This window comes from Capricornis sumatraensis, chromosome 9 (genome assembly GCF_032405125.1).
Source record: "Capricornis sumatraensis isolate serow.1 chromosome 9, serow.2, whole genome shotgun sequence".
NCBI classification, from domain to species: domain Eukaryota; kingdom Metazoa; phylum Chordata; class Mammalia; order Artiodactyla; family Bovidae; genus Capricornis; species Capricornis sumatraensis.
In genome coordinates this window covers 89282405-89309900 of record NC_091077.1, presented here as the reverse complement: position 1 = coordinate 89309900, position 27496 = coordinate 89282405, and the positions used below count along the sequence as shown (strand labels likewise).

General features: G+C 37.3%; 1 protein-coding gene and 1 pseudogene across 1 annotated transcript; one reads left to right on the top strand and one right to left on the bottom strand.

Annotated features, from left to right (window-relative positions):
- The first annotated feature begins 2135 nt into the window (after positions 1-2135).
- CETN3 (centrin 3) lies at positions 2136-19990 on the top strand. Its single transcript, XM_068980818.1, has 5 exons — positions 2136-2252; positions 4232-4367; positions 6489-6603; positions 14647-14838; positions 19649-19990. The coding sequence occupies exons 1-5, from the start codon at positions 2236-2238 to the stop codon at positions 19690-19692; spliced, it is 504 nt and encodes a 167-aa protein (XP_068836919.1). The 5' UTR covers positions 2136-2235; the 3' UTR covers positions 19693-19990.
- LOC138085530 (actin-related protein 2/3 complex subunit 1A pseudogene) lies at positions 11309-12341 on the bottom strand (annotated as a pseudogene).
- Positions 19991-27496: the final 7506 nt, after the last annotated feature.

Below are 27496 nucleotides of genomic sequence, written 5' to 3'. Positions count from 1 at the left end.
AACTTATGTCCATTGAGTTGGTGATGCCATCCAACCATCTCATCCTCTGTCATCCCTTTCTCCTCCTGCCTTCAATCTTTCCCAGCATCAGGGTCTTTTCAAACGAGTCAGTTCTTCACATCAGGTGGCCAAAGTATTGGAGTTTCAGCTTCAGTATCAGTCCTTGCAATGAATATTCAGGACTGATCTCCTTTAGGATGGACTGGTTGGATCTGCTTCCTGTTGAAGGGACTCTCAAGAGTCTTCTCCAATACCACAGTTCAAAAGCACCAATTCTTCGGCTCTCAGCTTTCTTTATAGCCCAACTCTCACATCCATTCATGACTACTGGAAAAACCATAGCCTTGACTAGACGGACCTTTGTTGACAAAGTAATGTCTCTGCTTCTTAATATGCTGTCTAGGTTGTTCATAACTTTCCTTCCAAGGAGCAAGTGTCTTTTAATTTCATAGCTGCAGTCACCATCTGCAGTGATTTTGGAACCCAGTAAAATAAAGTCAGCCACTGTTTCCATTGTTTCCCCATCTATTTGCCACAAAGTGATGGGACCAGATGCCATGATCATAGTTTTCTGAATGCTGAGCTTTAAGCCAACTTTTTCACTCTCCTCTTTCACTTTCATCAAGAGGCTTTTTACTTCCTCTTCACTTTCTGTCATAAGGGTGGTGTCATCAGTGTATCTGAGGTTATTGATGTCTTCTGGCAATCTTGATTCCAGCTTGTGTTTCATCCAGCCCAGCGTTTCTCATGATGTACTCTGCATATAAGTTAAATAAGTCAGGTGACAATATACAGCCTTGACGTACTCCTTTCCTGATTTGGTACCAGTCTGTTGCTTCTTGACCTGCATACAGATTTCTCAGGAGGCAGGTTAGGTGGTCTGGTATTTCCATCTCTTTCAGAATTTTCTAGTTTGTTGTGATCTGAAAGTCAAAGGTTTTGGCATAGTCAATAAAGCGGAAGTGGATGTTTTTACCATCTTTACTTACCCAAATTTAGCTGATCCTTCTAGGCTTAACATATATGCCATCTCCTTCAAGAAGTCTTTTTTATACCTTCTGTGTTCTCTCTCTTCTCTAAACGTGTACATGTATCTCTTTATATTTATGTCACAGTTTTATATATTAATATCTTCCCTCTTCTGTTACTGGACACCTACTCTCTAGCTATTTCATTCCTTTTTGAGATTTGCAGTTTAGCTCAGTACTTTGTGATTTTTCACAGCAAGATTCCACTTAATGCAACAAATATCTACGGAGCAGAGGCATCAGACATTTACAACGAATCATACATTGTTTTAGGCACTAGGAATAGTGTTAAATGAAGGATATAAGCCTTTTAAGATTAGTAGGAGAGACGAACAGGTAAAGATATTAAATGTCCAAGTGAGCTTTAAGAGACTTCGTTTGGTGGTGAAGATAACATCATGAGTATAAGCAGCTTACAGCACTCGAAAATAAAGGACAAAAACGAACAAACCCGTTCAAAGGAGGAATAGGGGAGCAAATGGCCCTTTAGGTACAGCTTCAACCTGAAATAGCCTAATAATCCAACTCAGTGATTATCAAAATATAATCCGCAGTATCTGCTTCAGAATCATTTGAAGTTTGTATAAAAAAATGCAGATTCACACCTACTAGAAATTAGAATGAGTGATATTTAAATCTGCGTTTTAAACACACTCCCCATGTACTCAAACCATCCAAAAATGTACAATACAGTAGAGTCAAGTTTCGCAGACACAGTTCGAAAGCCGCTCCCTCCTTCTAGCCGGAGGAGAGCCTGCGGCGTATCTCATCCTTTCCTTTTCCACCGGGTCTCCGGACACTGGGCCACATGCCACAGCCTTTCTGGTCAGAGGCATAGCTCGCCACCTCCCACCTGAGTCCAGCGAACACTCAGCTTCTCAAAGGATTGGGGTGGGGCGTGGGGGTGGGGCGGAAAGCAGCAGGCCAATCTAAAGGGGGAGAGGCGTAGCGGGGGACGCCGGCTGGGAGATCTATTTGATTGACGTGAAATATGACCAATGAGAGCAGAGGACAAGTGACGCTTTCGCCTCAATGGGCAGGACGTTAGCGATTTCAACCAATCCCGCTCAGGAGTGTCTTGCTTTGTGGGAGGTTTTTAAGACCGCTGAGGGTCGTTGGCGTCTGTCGAACGGCTTGTGGAAGTCTTGCTGCTTTGGGTAGGGGGTTAAAATCGTTCTCGAGAGGAACGTCTCAGTCCGAAGAGAAAATGAGTTTAGCTCTGAGGTCGGTAATGAGGAGACGGCAGATGCACTCCACACCTCGCAGCAGGCCCCAGGGCGGTTGTGTGTGGAAGGGAAACAGCTGGGGGCCGAAGGGAGGAAGCGAATGCAGTTTGGGACGAGGGACGGGATCCCTGGTCAACGTTCCCGGGCCCAGACCCCTCCCCTTGGGGGCCCTGGTGAGCTCTGCACTTTAGCTGAGGCGGTCATTTCTGTCAGGGCACTGGCTTTAGACCGCCAAAAAGCCGGGCTGTGGTAGTCTTGAGGAGGCAGGGAAATATCGCGATGTTTCAATGCGCGGTGTTTATGCGAGAAACCGGGAAACCAGGCCTTGGAGCATCCCTTGGTTCAGTGCCTTGTCCACGGCCTCCACCTCGGCCGACTTTCTGCTAACATGCGTGCTCAGTCGTTTCAGTCGTGTCAGACTCTTTGTGACCCTATGGGCTGTAGCCCGCCAGGCTCCTCTGGGTGTGGGTTTCTCCAGGCAAGAGTACTGGAGAGGATTGCCCTGCCTTCCTCCAGGATATCTTCCAAACCTGCGTCTCCTGCATTGCAGGTATATTCTTTACCCACTGAGCCACCTGGGAAGCCCCCTACTAACATATTTACCCGTAAATTTTGGAAACAACGCAGAACTTCTCCTCTTTCTCCTGGGGCCCTGCAGAAGGGTATAATCAGAGGCCCTTTTTAGTGATTTTAGTTGGTAATCTCTTAGCTTTCCTAAATTTTCTGATTTTACCTTTCATTCATTTCCAACCTCTAACCCACTGTTTGTTGCTCTCTGTCCCAACCACAACTAGAAGTTTTACCTTAAAAGTGTTTATGTAGTTACGCTTCAGTAAAAAGGAAGCGAGTTCTGAAGAGGGAATGAGGTCTACTGTCGGTGGGTTGTGAACTTTGGTCGGAATCTTGGGAAGAGAATAACCCCCGGAGTTTCCAAGTTTTTGTGAATTCAGATCTCTTGTGAAAGAGAGAGCTTCATCATAACCTCATTTGGTCATTTTCTAGTCATCTCTTGCCTTTTTAGAGTAGATTTCACAGAATTAAAGAAAAGTCAACTGGTTTTTACATTTTTAAAGTTTATAGAATTCTTGTTTCAAAGCTTGTACAAGTGTTGTAAGCCCCATTTGAAAGTTTGAAATGCTTATATTGGCACCTCTTAAGGAATACATTTCTAGTTTTTAGAGTAAATTACGTTTTTTACTTTTAAGTTTTTTCAGAGTTTGTGACAAACTGTCTAGATGTACATGCTGAGATTTATGAGACAGTTGACTCTTCACCTTATATATAAATAAAATACCACAAATATTAAGTACTTTTTTGGTGTTTGATATTTGTGGTATGCTTACGTTCATTATTTTGGCTGATTTGTTAATATCAATGGGAGAAATTACAAAAAAGTGCCAAACAGTTTAAAATGTGTAGTCTAAAAATACTAGTCTAAACAGTGCCAAAATAGTTTGTAAATTAATTGATGAATTAGATTTTTTGGCCATAATTTTGATAATTCTAAGCACTATAAAAGTAAAACTAATATATAGAGATCAACAATTGTGAATTGAATTCTTATTTTTTAAAACAGTCTGTATTGTAGAATGATGAGAATAAGTATGGGTGTTTTGTTTTTTGTTGGGGTTTCTGACAGAACTGTTTCTTTTTCACAGTTCTTGTTTCTTCCACAGTAATATTAGTGGGAATGAATACAAAGCTAGGAAGAAGGAAAAGCTAGGTCCTCATTTCTTTTAATAACCTTTTAAAACTGTAAAACTTCAGTTTTAGGGAGGTACAAATTTAAAGCAGCTTAGACAATGGAATGAGCAGGGCTTTGATTCATGTAAGGAAATTTTTTATAAAATACTTTTTAGAAGTTTAAAACATTCATTGGCTAATTTTTTTGTTGCATTTTTGGAATTTTATCATTTAGAAGCATATGACAATAGGATTAAAGTGGACTAAATAGACTTTTTTCTTATCATTCCATAGAAATGACCTTGTAGTAGACAAAACAAAGAGGAAAAAAAGAAGAGAACTCTCTGAAGAACAGAAACAAGAAATTAAAGATGCTTTTGAACTATTTGACACAGACAAAGATGAAGCAATAGATTATCATGAATTAAAGGTAATACACTTAAAATATATCTTTTCTATTAAAATATTTTGCATTTTTGTCCACTGATTAAAAATGCATTTCTAAATATTTTAATTGAACTGGTTTTGGAAATGTAAACCATTTTAAACATTTACTGTTAAGCTAAGCTAAGTCACTTCAGTCGTGTCCGACTCTGTGTGACTCCATAGACGGCAGCCCGCCAGGCTGCCCCATCCCTGGGATTCTCCAGGCAAGAACACTGGAGTGGGTTGTCATTTCCTTCTCCAATGCATGAAAGTGAAAAGTGAAAGTGAAGTTGCTCAGTCGTGTCCGACTCTTAGCGACCCCATGAACTGTAGCTCACCAGGCTCCTCCATCCATGGGATTTTCCAGGCAAGAGTACTGGAGTGGGGTGCCATTGCCTTCTCCGAAAGTTGAGTAGTACTTGTATCTTTTTAGAAACTCCTTTTCACATGGTAAAATGAATAATATTTTAAATGTAAAAATATATTCCTATAGAGGGGCTTATTTTTCATTCACATAATTAAAATATTTGAAACTGAAGGATTTAAACAGTCTAACCATATTCCTCTTCCTATTGAATGTTTTTTTGTTTTTTTATGACTCATTCATTTCTCAGATTGAGGCAGTGTTATTTGTTTTCTAATTTAAACATGTTAGTAACAGTCTCAACCTATTTTCTCTTATTCAAATGATATAAGTGGTGTCTGATGTTGATGCAGTGCTAATGGGGAAAAATATCAGTTTTAAGTTTTAGAATTTTTTATAAATAATCAATGGAAAATTGGTGTTTAAGATAGTTTGGATCTTAAACTCAGCACAATGAATGAGGTAGCATCCTTGTGGCTCTTTAGCTTACTTTCCCTCTGGTTTAGTTACCTAGCTTTGATCAGTTCTTCCTTTATAATGGGCTTCCTTTGTGGCTCAGCTGGTAAAGAATCTGCCTGCAATGCTGGAGACCTGGGTTCGATCCCTGTGTTGGGAATATCCCCTGGAGAAGGGAAAGGCTACTCATTCCAGTATTCTGGCCTAGAGAATGCCATGGACTCTATAGTCCACGGGATCGAAGAGTGTCAGACGGGACTGAGCGACTTTGACTTCACTTCACTTCCTTTACGGGACTGAGCGACTTTGACTTCACTTCACTTCCTTTATGAGTTGGACGGTACTGAGCGACTTTGACTTCACTTCACTTCCTTTATAATGTCTCTTCTGTTTGTGGCCATTCTTATTATCTTGGTTTGTGATTTTTTATATCTGGAACTTGGTTTCTCCATTTCCTGTACACTGTCATTAGATTCATCTTTCTAAAATTCTTTCATGTTATTCATTGCTCATAAATACTTAGTGGCTCGTCATTGTACACTAGGTAGAGTTCAGGTTTTTTAAATTTGCATTGAATGCCTTCCACACTTTTACTACCACATACTTTTCTCATTTGCTAACTGCTTTTTTTCTACCTGATCTTTCCCCATTCAGGTAAGGTAAAGTGCTCTGTTCACTGTGTTCAAGCCTATTGTGTATTTCTTTGTGTGTTTTAGTACTAGTCATTCTTTTCTAAATGCCCTTCTACTCCACTTCATCCAACTTGTATCTCTCCAATAAGACTTCTTTAAATAATAACATCCCGTCTTCTTTGTTACTGTTAACTAGATCTTTTCTTTTTCTAAGCTCAGGATCGTGACTACTTACTTGATAGCAGTAAGTAGTTGATAACTTACTTGATAATTAATCATGTTGAGTAATTCTTATTTTAATTTTTTAATCTCTTCTGTTGTATAACTTTTTAGTATTTATGCTACACCTTTTTTTAAAATTTGGTTGTTAATCTTTGGAGAAAAAAATAACTTGTTAAAATTATCTGCAGTAAAGTCAATACATTGTACAATATATTCTGTAAACATTCATTGATTAGTTTGTCATATTAAAAAAGGGATACATAAAAATGAAAAGAAATGCCATTTAATTTTAGTAATGAAAAACGATCACTGTCATTTTAGAGACAAAACATGTGAAAGAATATGCATTATTGATATGTTGTCATCTTTTAAGTTTTAAGAACTGAAGAATTGGAATTCACTTATTTTGTAAAAATTTTTTATAATTTGCTTTTCCCTTTTAATCCAAAAGGTGGCAATGAGAGCCTTGGGGTTTGATGTAAAAAAAGCTGATGTACTGAAGATTCTTAAAGATTATGACAGAGAAGCCACTGGGAAAATAACCTTTGAGGATTTCAATGAAGTTGGTGTGTATTTTTACAATTTTGTAAACACTGTTTTACAAAAGTCTTTGTAATCAACTGTTGTTAGGAAGTTATCTGGGTACTATCAGTATTTTTAAAATTCTCTGGGTTATGGAATTTTGTCATTGAACATTGCTATATAATGTACATTATTTTGGGGTTTTTTTTTGGGTGCTCTTTCTTTTTTGCTAATTTTCAAAGAAAAAATTAATAGCTTCACTGTAAATGAGATTTATCATTTTGTCTTTTGTTTTGTTCTGAAGATTTTAACCAAACAACTGTTGTGTTGCTTGTTATGGGAAGATGTCTTTCTACGTAATGGGTACCTATATTATGTGATAAAACTAAGAGTGGTCGAGAAATTATTTTCTTAGAGGAAAAGATAAGATCTGGTGTATTTTTGTTTGGAAAATATTTCCCAAGACCATCCAAATATGTGATTTTCGTTGGCACAGTGGGAGAAGAAGAAATTGGTAGCAGTATCTACCAATCTACCATATCTAAAGATACGGTATTTTTAGCCATGTATGAAGTACATGCCTTCAGGTTGACAAAGCATGTGGGCGGCTCCATAATGTAGATGACCTTGAGCTCAATGAATAAAGTTATCTCTTTAAAGTTACTGGTGGTGAGAAGATTGTAGTAAGGGTGGCAGTTGCCAGACTGAGAGCAGAAGAAAACATTTTAGAACAACCAGCTAGGTCATAATCTAAGCATATTATTATTTTTTTTAATGTCTATTCAAATCCTTTGTTCATTAAAAAAAAATTTATTTATTTGGTTGTGTTGGATCTTAGTTGTGGCATATTGGATTTTTCATTATAGTACACAGACACTTTTATTGTGTTACTTGGGCTGAGTAGTTGCAGTGTGTGGGCTTTATGCTCTGCAGCCTATGGGATCTTAGTTCCTGGATCAAATGCATGTTCCCAGCATTGCAAGGAAGATTCTTAACCATGGGGCCACCAGGGATATCCTTCTAATATCCTAATATTATGTAATAATAATAATATCCTAATCTTAAATATTTAGTTAGTAATAATATCCTAATAATCATAAATAATAATATCCTAAATAATAATAATATCCTAATCCCAAATATTTAGTTAGTTTTTGATATTCTAAGAATCTAGGAAAATTCAGCTGCACACAGACATACAAAGAAACCTTTAAGTATTCAACAAGAAGTAATATGAGAAAGAAAAGGAATAGCAATTAGTACATGTGAAAAAAAATAGATTCGTATTGTTAGTAATTTTTTTCAAATCTGAAAATTTGAACCCAAAGCAAGGAAGTGGGAAATTAAAGGAAAAAAATCTAGAAGACAAAAAAAGCACCACAGAGAAGATCTCCAACTTATGAACTAATAGGTGATTATTTGGAAAGGAGCTTGTCCCTTTTTAGAGCATCTTCTTTTTTTTCTCTAATTTGTAGGATTTACTTGAGGAAGAGTGCCATCTTCATTTTCCCAGTATTGAAGCTTTCGGGCTTTATGATTTTAGCAAAAGTTTCAACTAGATTGTTTATAGAAACAAGGTTCAGGATGCAGTAGGAATGATACTACTAGGAAAGAGCTATAATTCAAGTAAATTTGGTCCAGTGTAGTGGTTTAGCATGGACATTTTGGAATCAGATTCCCTGGGTTTAGATCCTGGTTTTGACACCTGCTAGCTGTGTAACTTGGTCATTTTACTTCTCTCTGCCTCATTTTCAGCTATAAAATGGGAATGGTTGTACTATCTCATAGGGTTCTTAGGAATAAATAAGTTAAAAATATGTGAAGTGTTTAACAAAAGAGCCTTACTTATATATAGTAAGTATAGTATATAGTAAGTTCAATTACTATAGTATAAAGTTCAGTTACTATATAGTATATAGTAAGTATATAGTATATAGTAAGTTCAATTGAAAGTGAAACTCACTAAGTTCTGTCTGACTCTTTGAGACCCCATGGACTATAGAGTCCATGGAATTCTCCAGGCCAGGAGAGAACTGAGGAGGTAGCTTTTTCCTTCTCTAGGGGAATCTTCCCAACCCAGGGATTGAGCCCAGGTCTCCCGCATTGCAGGCAGATTCTTCACCAGCTGTGCCAATTAAGTGTTTGTTATTACTTGAAAAATTAGTCTTTGTTTTAATGGCTCGAAAATATCATATATGTGTATTGTTGAAGCATAAAAAGTATTCTACTGCATATATTTATATTTTTCTCATTACCTTTTCCTGTGTATGTTGACGCTCAGTTGTGTTTTACTCTTTGTGACCCCATGTACTGTAGCCCGCTAGACTCCTCTGTCCAAGGGCTTCTCTTGGCAAGAATAGTGGAGTGGGGTGCCATTTCCTCTTTTAGGGGATCTTCCCAACCCAGGGATTGAACTGGCGTCTCTTGTTATCTCCTGCATTGGCAGGAGAATTCTTTACCACTAGTGCCACCTGGTTGTAGGTTATTTTAAGGACTATATAATTGTCTCTAATACTTCTATAAAACACATTATTTCATCTTAAGTGGATACAGTTTTAAAATTTTGATTTTATTAGCAGTTGAAGCCAGAGTCCTTTGTCATCTCTACCTTTCCTCATCCTCCATCTCTTCTGTGTTTCTAATAGAGCAGAAATACTGGGTTCCTTCTAGAATAAATGTTCATGAATAAACTTCATCCTGACTTTCAAAGATCAACCTTTTCACAGGCTCAGCACATACTTCAGCTATCCTCAGGTCACTTATTAAGAATATCAACTGTCAGATAAAATTTTATTACTGTTTGGAAATAGTTAAGAACCATGTTTTCTCTCCATTTTTGATTATTTTATAATGACTGACCACAGACGAATTTATGTTTTATGTGCTGTGCTGTGCTTAGTTGCTCAGTTGTATCTGACTCTTTATGACCTCCCGGAGTATAGCCCACCAGGCTCCTCTGTCTATGGGGATTCTCCAGGCAACCCACATGCCCTCCTCCAGGGCATCTTCCCACCCCAGAGATCGAACCCAGTTTGGGACAAATTACTCTGAATCAGAATAGACCCAGGAATTGAACCAGGGTCTCCTGCATTGCAGGCAGATTCTTCACTAACTGAGCTATCGGGGAAGCCCAGCCCCCTGCTCTAGAGAGTAGGAAAGCTAGGATTGGGCTAGCTAGGTAAAGTCTTATATGACATAGAGTTTGGCCTTTAGTCAGCAGAGGATCTTTGCCAGTTTTTTAAAGAGGAGATATGTTTTTAGAGAGGTAACTCTGTTGAGATTATTAAAGATTATGTTACAGGGAAGAGAGATTGTCAATAGAAGATACAGTTGTCCCTCTGTCCCTGGGTTCCACATCCATGGATTCAACCAACTGTGGGTTGAAAATATTAGGAAAAAAATGCCAGAAAGTTCCAAAGAGCCAAACTTAAATTTGCTGAATACTTGGCAATTTTTTGCATACATTTACATTGTATTTGGGCTTCCCTGATAGCTCAGTTGAAGAATCCTGCAACAATTCCTGGGTTGGGAAGAGCCACTGAAGAAGGGATAAGCTACCCACTCCAGTATTCTTGGGCTTCCCTTGTGGCTCAGCTGGTAAAGCATCCGCCTGCAATGTGGGAGACCTGGGTTCCATCCCTGGGTTGGAAAGATTGCCTGGAGAAGGGAAAGGCTACCCACTCCAGTCTTCTGGCCTGGACAGTTCCATGGACTATAGCCCATGGGGTCTCAAAGAGTCGGATGCGACTTTCACTTCACTTCACTACATTGTATTTACAACTATTTACATAGCATTTACGTTGTATTAGATACTGTAAGTAGTCCAGAGATGATTTAAAGTATACAGGGGCATGTGCATAGATTATATGCAAATACTATCCATTCCAGACGTTGAAATCTGAGGAGAGTCCTGGAACCAGTCTCCCATGGATACCATAGAAACTGAGGGACAACTGTAATAGACTTTTTGTGCTGAAGGTGGTGAGAGTGAAAAGAAAAGGGATGTAGTTACGAGTAAAAAAGTTAGTAACCTCAGTATTCTAGGATATGACTGCTTGGGTTTAAAGTTTTAATGTGATGTTTTCTAATTTGCTGTATTAAGTGATTTTTTAAAACATATTCAGTGTTTTTGTTTAATTTTTTTAGCAGATGATTTATATACCTCCCCAGCTCTTCCTTTAAGTTAGTCTTGACAATTTTTCATAGTAAACTACTTAAAGAGAAACTTCGGTCAAGAATGGAATGAAATCACAAAACAAAAAACCCGTGGAACAAAACTCAATCTCTGCTGCTTTTAAAAAGCCAACACTTCACCAATTATACTCAAACAAAACACAGAACTGGAGAAGGCAGTGGCACCCTACTCCAGTACTCTTGCCTGGAAAATCCCATGGACGGAGGAGCCTGGTGGGCTGCAGTCCCTGGGGTCGCTAAGAGTCAGACACGACTGAGCGACTTCACTTTCACTTTTCACTTTCATGCATTGGAGAAGGAAATGGCAACCCACTCCAGTGTTCTTGCCTGGAGAATCCCAGGGATGGGGGAGCCATAGACGGTGGCTGCCGTCTGTGGGGTTGCACAGAGTCGGACACGACTGAAGTGACTTAGCAGCAAAACACAGAACAAGGTTTGCACTGCGTGTGTCTGCAGTGCTTCCTGGCAGTGGCTTTCCTCTGATGCCAGTGGTGGAGCTGCCCCATGCATCCTGTCTGTCCTCATGCTGGGTCTGGAGGTCTGCTCATCTTCACATTATCCGAAGGTCTTGAAATCCCAGATGGTCATGGCTCTGTCGATGCCGTTAGTGCAAAATTTGCAACAATCTTGGTTGTCCACCTCATAAATAGAGACTTGAATGATGCTGTTCTGGTGCAGTGTCTCCAGGGCCATGTTGTGGTCCTCCGTCATGGCCCGCTTGTCCATGTTGCGTTGGATGTTCTGTTTGGGGATGTCCAGCTTGGCGACGAAGGTCAAGAAGCTGTGATTGTTCTAGTTAAAGAGCATGGGGCAGCTGTCATGGCTAGCAGCCACGATGCTGTTCTCTGAGACAAACGACACACTCAGGAGGGGCAGGAACTCCACCTTCAGAGTTGAGACCTGCATGCTTTTTGAGGTGTTGGCAATGGACACAGTGCTGTTGTGGCTGACCCAGGCCAGGCGGCTGCTGCTGGCTGAGAAGCTGACCCCGTGTGCCCTGCCTCCATACTCTGACATCAGCTGACGGCAAGGCATTTTGCCGCCCCAGGGCATACTGGCTGGCTTCTCATCTACTTGTTTAATGTAGGTAGAAAGCACTTTTCATTTGAAGTCACAGGATCCCACTGCCAGCAAAAGGTTTTTGGGATGCCAATCTAAGCTGAGGACCGTGGAGCGGGTGGGCTTTTTAACGTGCTTGCTCACCCACCAGTCATTTTCAGACTTGAGGTACCAAACAGAGATGAGTCATGCCCTTCTGCCCATCGCAAATCTGTTCTCACTTGATGAAAGTGGCTGCAGGGTTAATTCTCAGGATCACCAGGGTTAGCTTCCAGACACCATCTTTTTGACTCCAGACATAGGCATTGCGGTGGGCCCTGCAAGTGATGGTGCGGTCACCCTTGGGAGCCCAGCCGGGACCTGTGATGTGTCCGTTGTGCTCCTTGAGTTCCTGAACTTTCACCCACTGGCCCCCATTCTTCTTATAGATGTGGATTTTGTGATTATTTGGGCTAAGGGCACTTTGGGAATGATCCGTGTTCTAGGCATGAAAGGTGATTGGCTATAGTAAAAACTGATGCAGGGGCATTGTTCTTAGTGTTTTTGAAGCATAGAAAGCTGGGATCGGGGCCATCTGGATGGGCTCGGAGTGTTGAATTTGCAGTCTCTGGTTAGTGCATGCTCATAGACTCTGGTGAGCACGGGTGGAGGACCCTTAAGTGATTTTCACAATGTATAAGATCTAACTGTTTTGAGTGAGTACATTTCTGATAGTATAATTAAGTCATTTGAAAATAGAGTTACATGGACAGAAATTTGTGAAATAGATTCAACCCACCTTTACTGCCTTTCTCGATTTATTTTCATTGAAAAAAATATATGTTATAATTCTACTTTGTAGAGCAAGAATAGAACATGAAGGCATGGAGGAGAGTCATCATAAAGTTAAAATGCGTTAGCTGTCCAGAATGATGGGTATTTATACTTGCAAAGAAAATTTGCATTCTAAGGCAAAGTATTGATACGAGATTCTATAGACACACAAGTCTGAAGTAACTAACACAATTAAAGCACCATTGGGATAGGAATTTATACATCTTGGAACCCCATCTGTTCCCCAGATCACCCTGTTGCTTCTTTAAGTACATTAATATTTTCAGCAAGCTGCTTTTTTGGTTCACCTGTCATGTAAATTATTTAATTGGTGAAGAAAATTTCTTAACACTTATTTTTTTTCCTTGTCCTGCTTTTTTGTTGGGACTAAATTCAAAATAAGTTGAGTATGAGCCATAAAGTTAAGTGTGGTATTTTATTTTGGTGTTATGGCTGTATATATGCCAACTCCTTTTTAACTGAATATTTATGAGCTTTGATGATTTGCATACTTATAGTAATATACTTCAATTAGTTACTTGGAAGACTTTTGTATAAAATTAATGGATAAAAAAATTATTGTAGAGGAAAAACTCAAAAAGAGAAAATTATTGAATATATGTGTAGATGATTTAACATTAGCTTGAATAGGTGCTTATTCTAAAGCTCATTCAACCACATATGATGCAGACAGCAGCACAGCAACAGTTTGTGGGGGACTTGAATTGTATTTTTCTTTTGAGTGCATTAAATATTCCAGTGTTTTCCGACTATAAGCCTTTGCAAATTTTTAATGATTCTGTAAACCTCACAGGATGGGATTATTTTTAATGGCACAATGAAAATCATAAATGCCTCTTGTAGTGGTAGACTAACATGTAGAATTACTTCAAAGATTTTTACTTTGATATTTTCAGAATTTTATCTAGTAACTTAAAAAATTTTATACCACAGATTTAAAAAGTTTTGTTATTGTGGCTATTGATTAAAGACTGTGGTTTTATGAAAATATTAAGCTTACTCTTATTATATATTGTTAAATTTAGTATATTAAATAATTGTTACTAGTGAGGCCTGAAATTGCTTACATTTAATTTTAATTTAGCTGTCTGATAGTTACTATCTTGCTGAACAGAACGGATTTGACTTTAGAGAGATCTCCTTTCCAGACTTTTTAATTTTTACTACAATCAGATTCTATCCTTTTAGTAACTTCTTTTGAGAAACCAAGGGGTTCTTCTAAGTTATGACGATACCAGCAGAATTTTCATATACTTTCTGAGATTGTGTCTTTATCAATGGTGACAGTTAATTTTGTAAATTTGTTAGGGAAATTTATTTTTAAGTTGTGTTAAATTTGGAGAACAATCAGTATTACTATTAAGTTTAGCCAGCAAACAATTTTTAGTTGGTTTTGATTGTTTTGTTGGTATGTCATCTCTACAAATAGGTTATGAACTCCTAGACTTGTATGCTTGATGTCAGTGGAACCTAGTACAGTTCTTAATAGTAGACCTTAAATAAACATGGTATAAATATAGTTTTTAAAAATTTGCTTCTGTGTAATATAATTATGCTTACTCTTAAAATAGGATATTGTTGTTTAGTCACAAGTTGTGGTTGACTCTTTTGCGACCCCATGGACTGTAACGCACCAGGCTCCTTTGTCTATGAGATTTCCCAGGCAAGAATACTGTAGTGGGTTACCATTTCCTTCACTGGGGATCTTCCTGGCCCAGGCTTTAAACCCATGTCTTCTGGTTGTCAGGCAGATCCTTTACCATTGAGCCCCCTGGGAAGCCATATAATAGGATAAATTGTTGATAATGTGAAGGTTAAATTCTAAAATATGGATTTGACTTTTCTGATTTTAGGTTTATCTCAGGGATTTTGTACTTTGGTTTGGCATTTTTATCGCCAAACTAATTTCACAGTTTTAATTCATCTAATAATTAGTTGATTTTACAAATGAATGCCTTTGTGACTGTGAAGATTTACTTTTAATCTCTTTTTAACTATAGTGACAGACTGGATATTGGAAAGAGATCCACATGAAGAAATATTAAAGGCATTTAAACTATTTGATGATGATGATTCTGGTAAAATAAGCTTGAGGAATTTGCGACGTGTTGCCAGAGAATTGGGTGAAAACATGAGTGATGAAGAACTTCGGGCTATGATAGAAGAATTTGATAAAGATGGTGATGGAGAAAGTAAGTTTTGAGTAAAACATATATTTCAAATATTCCTACTTGTACATAAAAGTAATTTTTTTTAAACCAAATGATTTTCAAGACCCTTTGCAAACTGTCCCTTTATTTAGTGTAAATGTTGTTCATCCTGTAATGGGCTTTTTGCATAAGTATCACACATACTTGGCTTGGAATGAAGCAGACCTTTAAAACCAACTGTACAGGTTATAATATGAGGTTCCACACTTCAAGAAAGTATTTTTTTTTGAGGGTGAAGTATCTCCAAATTTCAGCCACTCCGTAAATTTCATCCTTTAATGCTTTCTTCCTCAACCTTTATGCATGTCTAAGTTTGAGTCTACCCTTCAAATATTTTGAAGTTTTATTTCTTTATTTACTGCTGCTGTCCTAATTCAGGCCCTAATTTCTTTGTTGGAATTTTATAATATAATAGCTTTGTTCATTATTTCCTTGAATGCCTGCTAGTACACAGTTCTGTGTGCTGACTGGTGCTGCCCAATAAGAAGCTGATGTTGTCCCTGCTCTCGCTGACTTAGAGTCTCTTGTAGCCTCCTAATTGCCTCCTGTATGCCTCTAAGCTTCTGTTTTCATCCTAATATCATTCTTTTCCTAAAATGCAAGTTTGGTGATGTCATTTTCATATTCAGACACTTACGATTCTTTAGTGCCTATGGAATAAATTCCAAAGCCTTTTATGAGATCTGTCCTACAACAGCCATCTCGTTTTATTTCCCAGTGTATTCTTCCTCTTTTTACTCTAACCCTCACCACTTATATAGTATGCATACTTTGACAGAATATACTCCAACCTGTCCTTTTATGCTGTGCCTTTCATCATGCTGTTCTTTAATCTAATTGCCAGGTTGTCTGCTAAAATGTTAGTCGTTATCTCAGGTTCATCTTAAACTCCCCAAAGCCTCCCTCATTGATCTCTATTTGTAAATGATGAGATTTCCATTGAGGGCCCATTTAGCGAAACAATCTTTTTTGACCTTTTATACATTGCCTTCTGTTAGTTATATACATATGTGTCTTTCCAATTATATTGTGAGCCACTAAAGAGCAGTATGGAATCATACAGTGCAAAAAGCCTGAGGCTTTGGAATCATACAGGCCTGGATTTGAATTGAATCTCTACCACTTTCTTAGTAGCTTTGTAATTTTGTGCAGGTTGTTACATTTTCTGAGTCTCAGTTTTCCTATTTACAAAAAATCAACTTTAATACCTTTCAAGGTGGTTATGATTATGAAATGAAGATAATTGAACGTGCCTAGCATTAAATGTAAACTTGTTTTCCTTTTTTTTTCTTTTTCATGTTTTTATTCTCTTGCGTTTTCTTGAACGTGATGAGTACTCTGATGTTTGTTGACTTAAGTAGTGAGCAGAAGTGTGTGTTACAGTAGATATATGTTGCTATAGTACCAACTATTCATTTTTACATGAATATATATATTTATATGTCATATACATATATTTATATAACCTTGGAAATACTGGCATGCTTCAATAAGGAGGTAAGACAGCAGCAACTGGTTGTCAACTCAGGTTTGTAGATTGTCTGTTAGAATTGTGCATTATTATGCTTTCCCATTTTATTTATGTGATTATTATTGAGCATTATACAACTTTTCTGGGGCTTTCTGGGTAGCTCAGTGGTAAAGAATCTGCCTGTAATGCAGGAGGCTTAGGTTTGATCCTTGGGTCGGAAAGATCCTCTGGAGGAGGGGATGGCAACCCACTTCAGTATTTTTGCCTGGAGAATCCCATGGTCAGAGAAGCCTGGTGGGCTATAGTCTGTAGGGTCGCAAAGAGTTGGACACTACTGAAGTGACTTAGCATGCATGCATACAACTTTTCTATTTTTAGTACTAGCTCTTTGAAGAGAATCAACATAGTTAATTATATTTTAAAACAGAGATGATTGAAACTTGAGAAAATTTAAATGACTTCTTAAGGTCTAACTCTAATATTTGGATTTATAATCCGCTGCCTTCATAGTTAAAAAATGTTTGTGTCTTCCCTAGCTGTTGATTATTACTCTGAGTTAGCTTTAAATGAGTTCCTTTATGTAAAGTACTCTCTTCAGTGGTAGAGAGAATCTTGGTGTGTCTGTTTCATACTCCTGCTACTTATGTGTCAAAAGACCAGAGTTATAAACAGTTTCTTTTACCTGTACTAGGTACAGGATTGCTTCTCTAAATAAAACTGTGGTAGTGATATAGAAAGACTCCGTCCCAAGATATATAAACTAAAACACAATAAATCTTTTTGAAAAACGGTAGCAACATTAAAAAACCCCAAGTGGACCATCTTCTAAATAATAATGAATGTTAACATTGAAAGTGAAGTGAAGTTGGTCAGTCATGTCTGACTCTGCGACCTCATAGATTGTAGCCCGCCAGGCTCCTCCGTCCATTGGATTTTTCCAGGCAAGAATACTGGAGTGGGTTGCCATTTTCTTCTCCAGGGGTTATTCCCAACCCAGAGATCAAACCTGGGTCTCCCACATTGCGGGCAGACTCTTTACCATCTGAGTCATCAGGGAATCCCTTTAACATTTATTTAGTACTTAATATTTATTTTATATTCTGTGCTTATAATGTTACCTTGTGGATTATGTCACTTAATTTTCATAATAGCTTTTTTGAAGTAAATATATTGTTTTACCTATTTATGCTTAGGATAGATGAATATATAGATGGAGAAACTAAAGCTCTGAGAGTTTAATAACCTGTTCAAGGTTATCACAACACAGCAGAGTCCGATTTAAACTCAAATCTCCATAATGACAAAGAATATGCTTTTAACCATAATACTGTATTGCCTCTTATGCTATAAAGTAAAAAATTAGTTTTCTATGTTTATAGAGTTTTTTAAATTACGTATTTTTATAGGAAACAATGTGTTAGTAAAATATTCAACTGGCACTTCAGATTAAAATTTGTTATTTCCCCTCTGAAGCCAGATAGTCTCTAAGGTAATTAATCTACTTAATTTCCCTGAAATTTTTTAATTTTAATAACATATAATAAGATTTACCCTATAAAATGACTGATGAAAATTTTGTTTGAAAAGGTAGTGTACAAAAAAATGAAGTGGCATATTTGTTCGATTCAACATACATTTTATCAAATGCTTATTTTAAGGTAGGTGTTGTCTTTGAATTATTAAATAAAGGAACTTTATTAGTTATAAAACATATTAGATATAAGATAGGATTGATAGAGAAGGTTATAAAACTAACTTTATTAGTTATAAAACATATTAGATATAAGATAGGATTGATAGAGAAGGTTATAAAAACCAAATGTATGAAGGCATCACTGATCCTCCCAATTGTCTGGAAGTCTCACTGATAACAAAGTGAAGTGAAATGAAGTTGCTCAGTGTGTGAGTGAAGTGAAGTTGCTCAGTTGTGTCCGATTCTTTGTGATGCCATGGACTGTAGCCTGCCAGGTTCCTCTCTCCGTGGAATTGAACAGGCAAGAATACTAGAGTGCGTTGCCATGTCCTTTTCCAGGGGATCTTCCCAACTCAGGGATGGAACCCAGGTCTGTCCTGCAGACAGATTCTTTACTGTCTGAGCCAGCTTTTAAGTTTACTTTTTTGGACTTAAACATTTTGTTTTTAGATATGAAATTATGGAATAGTTTAAAATACTTTTGAAATGCTCCAGTGTTTTGTTTTAGAACTCCATGATGCTTGATTTGAAATTTGAGTATTGAGATTTTACAAATTGAGAGAAAAAGTTTGAGATTTTTAAGTAAGAAAACATAAGTACTTTGCAGATTTCAAATATTTTAATTATGGCTCTGTTATGCTGTTAAAATGATGTTAGTCAAATCATTCTAAGGCCACTTTCCTTATGTTGTTTTCCTTAAAAATATACTCTTGTTTGCTGTTTTGGTCTAGATGCCTGATTCTAGATTTTTCTAAATCAGGGGTTCTTAAATGAAGGTGCATATCAATGAAATTGTTCAAAGTTTTAATATATTTTGATTATGTTTTATAACTAGAGAGGGAAAGGGGTCATAACTGTCATAAGATACTGAAGCGTATTCCTTTAACTGCAAAGGTGAAAGATTAGTACTGCAGTTTATAAAATCATTGAAAGTATTTTGAGTTTTGTATTATAGGTTTTGTATTCTGTTCTACTGTCTGTCATACTGTGTTGTAGATGTTTAATATTGAATGCATGAATTGGTTGTTTTTTCACAGGTTCTGAACAACTCATTCTTCTTAATTCCTTATAGCTTTTTTTGGCACTGTTTTTTCTTTAACTATGTTTCAGTTTTGTTTTCTTTTAAACAGAGGCTTTTATGTCTGTAAAAGTTCCAAAAACAAGTTGACATTTTTTCTATTTTCATCCTTCATAATTCTAATTTACATGTATGATATATTTAAGCTTATTTATTCAGAAAGTGTTTGTTAAATGAACTAGTGGAATAAAGATTATCAAAGAGAGCTTAACCATCTAAGAAATTTAAAATAACAAGCTTTTAAAACTATTTTATTGTGTGTATAAATATTATGATTATGATGGATTTTTTGTAACTTGGATACTATTATGTCCTTTTCCTAGTTAATATTATAGAATATTTCTGTTTATTATATTTTATATATTTTTGTATTCATGAAGTTCAATTTAATGTATTCAATTTGCTACAAAGAAGTAAAAGCAAAATACTATGTCTTGGTTTATTAAGAATTTTGTATAATATAAAATTTAAAAATACTTAGTGTAAAATAGTAAAAGTGTTCTCTGAAAAAAATTTGTATTTCTGACTTACATTTTCTTTCTTATCACAGTAAATCAAGAGGAATTCATTGCTATTATGACTGGTGACATTTAAAGAATTACAAGGATAAACACTAAGAATGTTGCAGTTGTCATCTTATATTCTATTTTTGTGCCTGGAGCTGTGTTAAAAAAAAATCTTAGTTTGTTTTTCCAAAAGGACCAAAAATAAGCATCTTATGTATTCATATTTTACTACTGTTAAGTTTCTTATATGAATAGTATTGTTAGTACTCTAATAGTTTAGCTTTGTATTTTATAGTATAGCTTTTATATATAAAGTTAAAACATTGACTCATGTGGTACACATTTTTTGAAGGTTTTTTATTTAGCGTTAGTCACTTTTGTTTTGGTGCATATGTTTTTCAGACTTTCTTTAATAAAATGTTTATTTTTTAGTGTATTAAAATTTGGTACATTTTGTTTTATTTTGATTCCAAATGTCTGTTAACTCTCAAGAGTATCTTTCTTAAATCTTTTCTCTTTACACTATTGGTTTCAGAAATAAAAATTGACATATAGATTTTAATATAATAGTACATTTTTCATTACAAGTTTGACATTTGATGTTTCAGTACAAAATGATGACTCAATATAGGCATAATTCCTTTTTCATGAGTCTTTCAGTTTGGAGGGAAAAAGTGTTGTGCATATAGATTCATTTATCCTCATGTATTATGTTCCATAATACTTTTGGTGTCAACGTAAGTTATGACAGTTAAATCTGGATATTTCCATCTTAAACTAATTGAATACAGTTTGAATCATCTAACTTCTTGACAAAGTGAAAGATGTAAATTTTGGAATTTTGATCTCTTAAGATAATTATCACTCAATTAAACGTCACAGTGATGAAAATAGGGAACTGTAAGTCACAGAAATCATGTAAGGCTCTGTTTTACTTGCATAAAGGAACATTCAGTGATTCACCAGAAAACAGTGGCAGCAGATTTTCCAGGTATTGGTGGGTTCTTCTTCCTTATAGAAGGATATGTTGGGGGAAGACACCTGGTAATGGGAGATAGGTCATAGACAAGTGGAACTTATACCCATCCTTCACTAATAATCCTGTTCCTGGTGGTAGGAAGAAAGTTTGGTTCAGTGGTGTTTAGGTTCTTGTTTTAAATCTAAAAGACAGTAATAATTTGAGGCACTCTAAATGTGAGCCTCTTAGAATACTATAGAAAGAATTATCCACTAGGAACTTAGCAAAAAAAAAAATCAGTAAAAAATAATAGTGGTGATCTTTCAGATAATTATCTAGAAAGCAAGTTAATTGTTCACCATATTAAAATTTAATTTTGAATTTGAAATCAATTGTTAATAGTAGTATAGTGTAGGGATCACAAAGAGCCGGACACAACTGAGTGTCCAGTATCTGGAGCAACAAATAGACTGTGAAATTAAAAAAATTGTATCATAATGATGAATATGCCTTCCTTGTCTTAATCACAAAATATGTTGATTTCCAGGAAGTTGAAGAAAAAAGAAAATGCAGAGTAGAGCACAAACATATAGCCAGGCTTGCTAGTCTTCTACCACTGTATTGGAATAGATAACCCAAGGTACTTTTTGTCATGTACAGAGATTCTTCTTTAGTCTTAATATAAATATTTTCTCCTTGGGATGCCAGCATTTTCTTTTGAAACTGTGGCTTGAGGGGAAGAGTGCTAACCTCAATTCTTTGTTTGTGAAAGCTTTCTCTTACAGAAGGGTATGAATTATTTTTAAGTTTTTTCCAGTGTCAATAACTGTAGAGTCCGAAGGCTTATAAAATTAGCTAGTAGAGGGGGCAATAAGAAGACAGGAGTGAATTTGCTTTACAAAAGGAAGTGGAGGTGAGTATTAGTCATTTATTATTATAGTTATATTGATTATGCAATGACATTTCATGATGTAATAAAATAACTTTATTGTTAAACTTAAGCTGGTGCGTTTGCTGCTCTGGTGTCTTGATAAGCTTTGATAGTTTGTGATTTTTCAGCTAAGATCTTTTTTTATATGTAAGCCAACAAAGCCTCGTTTCTTAAGAAGTTATGTGCCTCTCAACAGTTCCTAGATTAGGGTCTGGTGGTAGGTAGTTGTGATGGGAAGGAAATCAGAAATATATTTATTATGCATTTAATATGTGATGCATAATGCTTATTTAATAGTTTATTGCAGGAAATTCATATAGCACTTCTAATGGAACACTTTCAAATTTAGCTGATGTGCCAGTGTTAATGGCCTTGCATTAGCAAACACTATGATGAGTGGACTATCCAGTTGGGTTGCTCATTTCCTCAACTCCCTAAGCCATCTATCTGATGCTAATCGCTGAATGTAAATCCTCTTGGGAATTGCTAATGATGTGTTCTACCCTGAAGATGATTTTTAATGTTCTGAAGACCAACGTGAAGATGGCAAAACACTTTTAAAAAATCACTTAAAAAATATAATTAAATTTAATGTATGTAGGTATTATATAAAGATAATATAGAAAGTAACAGCAAAATTTCTTTTTTTGTTTTAAAGTTGCCAGTTCCATTCCCATTCCTCTCAATAGTATCAGTATCAGTTAGCCTTCAGACATCAAGAAGAGCACAACTGGATATTTTAACAGAGTGTAATATAGAGAGTGGACTTCCCTGGTGGCTCAGTGGTAAAGAATCAGCCTGCAAAGCAGGAGACGCAGGTTTGAACCCTGGGTCGTGAAAGAACCCCTGCAGAAGGAAATGGCAACCCACAGCAGTATTCTTGCCTGGCAAATCCCATGGACAGAAGAGCATGGCGGGCTGCAGTCCTAGGGTCACGAAAGAGTCCCGCAACAACTTAGCGACTAAATAACGGCAAATATCGGAAATAAGTTAAATTGGTGGTGGTGGTGCTGCTGCTGCTAAGTCGCTTCAGTTGTGTCCGACTGTGCAACCCTATAGATGGCAGCCCACCGGGCTCCCCCGTCCCGGGGATTCTCCAGGCAAGAACGCTGGAGTGGGTTGCCATTTCCTTCTCCAATGCATGAAAGTGAAAAGTGAGAGTGAAGTCGCTCAGTCGTGTCCGACTCTTTGTAACCCCATGCACTGCAGCCTACCAGGCTCCTCGGTCCATGGGATTTTCCAGGCAAGAGTACTGGAGTGGGGTGCCATCACCCTGATGCTAGAGAACCAAAAAAAATAAGAAAAGGAACACTGAGATAGCTGAGGGTAAAGGTGGTGGTTCTTGGAAACTAGAAGTTTGGAGGAGAGGTCCTGCAGAGCAGGGACTCGGAGCTGCCTGAGGAGGAAGATACTGGTAGGGGATTGATGAGGCTGGTTTGGGAAATCTCGAGAAAAAGCTGGCGGGTGGAACCAGATGATGCTCCTGAAATGAAGACCTGTTGCCTTGGAGATGCTGACAGGAACTCCAGGCAAACAGGAAATGTTAAGAGCCTTTCCTCCTCGTCTTCCTTTATTCTTCTAGTTCTCTTTTTGCATGCGTGCGTGCCAAGTCACTTCAGTTGTATCTGACTCTTTGCAACCCCCTGGACTGTAGCCCTCCAGGGCCCTCTATCCATGGCGATTCTCCAGGCAAGAATCCTGGAGTGGATTGCCAAGCCCTCCTGCAGGGATTTTCCTGACCCAGGGATCGAACCCCCATCTCTTACATATCCTGCATTGGCAGTAGAGTTCTTTACTACTAGTGCCATCTGGGAAGCCCCAGTTCAGTTTTTAGTGGAGCTTAAAAAAATTCAGCTGGCAAAAGGAAAATGTCATTTACACAGACCTAACCCCTAGTATTATACATTTAAGTATAGAATATGACTTGGAGGTGTGTGGGGAAAAAGTTTAGTAACAAACACAATTGACCATATATTTTATGATCTGAACCAGGTTACTTGAGAGTGAAGGGGCTTAGGGGAGATTATTATTTATATTGGGACAACAGGTGTAACTCAGAACTAGTCTAGGCAAACTAGGACATACTGTCACCTTTTATTTGGGTCTAGTATCCATTGTTATTTTGGAGAAGATTCTTTCATCCTGTTTCCTTTGCACTTACATGAGATTATAGAAATAGTTTTTTTTTTCGCATGAATATTCTATCCATTCTGCAGCTAAGTTTTATAAAGTAAATGTCTTTAAAACTCTAGTAACTTGGACTTCCCTGTGGTCCAGTGGTTAAGACCATGCTGCCAATACTGGGCATGGGTTTGATGCCTACTTGGGGAACTAAAATCCCACATGCTTTGAGGTGTAGCTGAAAGATTAAAAAGAAAACAAACAGTAAAAGTAACTTAATTAAGTGCTATTGTGTTCTAGGCACACAGAGGTATTTATATACATTATGTATGTTAATCTTAATAACTTGGGATAGATACTGTTGAGTGGCATTTGTTTCACATACACAAAACTCAAAGCTTAGAGGGCTTAAGTAACTTGTTCAAGGTAATGCTTTGGTTTTAGTTGCTAAGTTGTGTCCGACTCTTTGCAACCCCAAAGAGGCTCCTGCCAGGCTCCTCTGTCCGTGGGATTTTCCAGGCAAGAATACTGGAGTAGCTTGCCATTTCCTTCTCCAGAGGATCTCCCTGACTCAGGGATCAAACCCTGGTCTCCTGCATTGCAGGCAGATTCTTTACCAATTGAGCTACTAGGGAAGCGCTTCAAGGTAATAAAAGTTGGAATTTGCTCCTAAGTGTTCTGACTCCAGAGTCTGCTCATAGCCACTAGATTATCTGCCTACAATGATGTTTATAAACTGTCTCAAGGTACAAAGGATCAAACTTTTAAAACCTCCAGGGGATCTATCATGGATGACCTCTTTAATTGTAACAGCTGGTTAATGATCTGTGTTTCATTAGAGAACCTATCTTTCCTTAGAGAACATGTATTTTGCTTGTGTTGAAAATTGAGGCATTTAAAGTCCTTGCTAACCTAGTAAACTTAACCATACTTTAAGCAAAATCGACATTTTTCTTTTTCATTTCCTATTAAGGTAAACATGTTCAATTAAATCTGAAATAGCTGGCCAAAACTAAACTTTCCAGGAGACCTTCTCTATATCAGTCCTGCTGAGAGATAATTATTGCTAATCTAACTCCTAAGAGATGATGTGATGTTTTTCAGCATTAGCAATAAAAACAAAATAACTCCAAAGGGGGCGGGGAGGGAAGATTTAGATTCTAAGGATGTTTTTTATGAGAGAAAACTGTTCAAATCTAATTGGCTAGTTTCACTGCTTAGCAAAGATTAAAAGAAAAAAAATAGGAAAGATTTTTAAAAACTAGAAGACATATGTTGTAAATACATTTTTTGGTTTCGGGAAAAATTATACTTGTGAAGATGTTTTGTGAATTGCAAATTTTAATAAAATGTAAATTGCTATAGAACTAGATAGGTAATACAGTTGGAATTGGTGATCTGTGGGCCCAAGTGACTTGTAGTTCTATAGTCTGGTCCTGGAACATCTGGGATCTCCAAGTCCCCTAAGGGACTCTCAGGTGTACCCAGACCCATGTAGCTAGAAGATTGGTAGGGGGAAAATTTCAAACCTGCATTTGTTTCTTTGACATGTTTATAAGCAGATGAGTAAGCCCAGTGTTAGTCCATTTGAAGGAAGTATGTTCTTAGGGAACTTGGTATATAAAAGTAGAGAATTATATAAATCATATACTGTTTATGTTTGGTCAAAACAGTAATAATGTTAACTGTTTCCATTTGGTTGAAATAAGCTTAAAATTGTAACAATTTATATTTCTACTCTTGGAGAAGGAAATGGCAATCCACTCCAGTGTTCTTGCCTGGAGAATCCCAGGGACAGGGGAGCCTGGTGGGCTTCCGTCTATGGGGTCACACAGAGTCAGGCATGACTGAAGTGACTTAGCAGCAGCAGCAGCATATTTCTACTCAAGTTATTATTGTCAAAAGATTTTTTTTAAAATTGTTGTAAAAAGCTAATCTTAATTTCCTGGTAGCTATGAGGGTCTTCATTTCTAAAGGATTAATTCATGAGAAAAAAAGATAGGCAAATTTTTTTCTTAGAGAGTTCTTTGTTTCTATTTTATTGATAATTTATATCTCCTCTTTTTCCAAAGAGAGATTTATAGCAAATGTCTCCAGCACAAATACCATAAGATTATTCAATTAGAAATAATAGATTACAAACCAGATGGAATGAAGAAGACACAAATCAAAGTCAACTTTAGTTATTCAGTGTTGATTTGAAAGAGTTTTAAAATTAACTGGCTAACAGAGACCGGGGACAAGGCCTATCTCCCCATCACAAATAGCTGCTTTTTACCGCTATACTCGCCTTCCTTTTACCTCCTTGGGATTGAAGAAGTGCTGAGTTAACTGAGAACCATCTCTAGTTAAAGTGGGAGTGAGACGTACAGCAGCCCCTCATTCTCCAGTGTGTGCACGCTAAGTCGCTTCAGTCGTGTCCGACTCTCTGCGACCCTATGGGCTGTAGGCCGCCAGGCTCCTCTGTCCATGGGGATTCCCCAGGCAAGGATACTGGCATGGGTTGCCATGCCCTTCTCAAGGGAATCTTTCTGATCCAGGGCTTGAACCGCATCTCAACCTGCATTGACAGGCAGGTTCTTTACCACTAGCGCCACCTGGGAAGCCCATTCTCCAGTACATGTCCCCTACTCCTGGAACTATAGGGAAGGGAAAATACTGGAGTCCTGCTGTGCCTTAGTGTGGTGAATCTACAGCCTAGTTAAGCTGGGCCTACATAACCAAGATACTTGTCCCGGGAATCAAGACTAAGGTAAAATGTGAGGGCCAATAATTTATTTTTTTAAAGCTGGATTTGGAATATGAGTTACTGTGTCAAAATAGAAGTTTCAGAAGTGCAAATTAATGCAAAGACTCATTGCTGAATGACATATCCTGTATACTACTTTCTAAAAGAGTATAGAAACATGAAATTAAATGTATGGCCCAATATCTTAAGGCTCAGGATTCTGATTAATTGGGCATTGAGGAGTACAGTAACCATTTCAATTGATGCTTAGGGCTTCCTAAACCTCAAGGAAGCCAGAGGTTTAGGAGTGGTATGGGAGAAGTTGGCAGGAGTTGTAGGGAAAGGATGGGTGGCTGAGAGACACTGATGGCAAAGGACTGCTCAATAGTTATTGGCTTGTGCATTTAGTGTCAGATCTTGAATGTTCCAGGACCTCTAGGGTGTGGAAAACAATCTCATCTATGATTCTGCTTTTGTCCTGGGACTGATTCTGCTTGACCTCAGTTTTCAAAAGAGCATAGAATGGAATCTAAGTTCCATACTGTTCTAGGGTGACTGTGGCTGGGCATCCACTGATGGAATTGAATGGGAACACCTGGTTCTGGTTCCTTCCATTTCATTTATTCATAGAAGTCAACACACTTCTCCCATTTTGTATCACTTAGGGTATCATCCCATTCACCTAAAAATTAAAAGTATAAAATTTTAAAGGCACTTCAATTTGGTAATATTCTTGTGAGTTTTCATCAAACAGTAATTGTGCTTTTGTGTCTAAGGAGCTGTTTGCCTTGTGTACATTAATAGATATAGACCAATAAAAGGAGTCATTAGCTTGGTTCTTGTAATCTATGAGTCTAACTTTTTAAAGCTCATCTTGTTACATATTCAGCTTTGTTAATCTCTATTAATGAAATCTTATGTTTTGCGAATGTTCCTTTTAGGGGGAGTGGGTTTTGATTCTTATAATTTTGAATGTGTTTAGAACAAATTTACATGTAGTGTAGCTGACAGTAAATTCACAGGCCTTCTAACTTCTTAATAAGCCAATTCTTTTCTTAAACTAACTGTCCCTATGCATTTCTTCAAGTTCAGTTCAGTTCAGTTGCTCAGTCGTGTCCGACTCTTTGTGACCCCGTGAACCACAGCACGCCAGG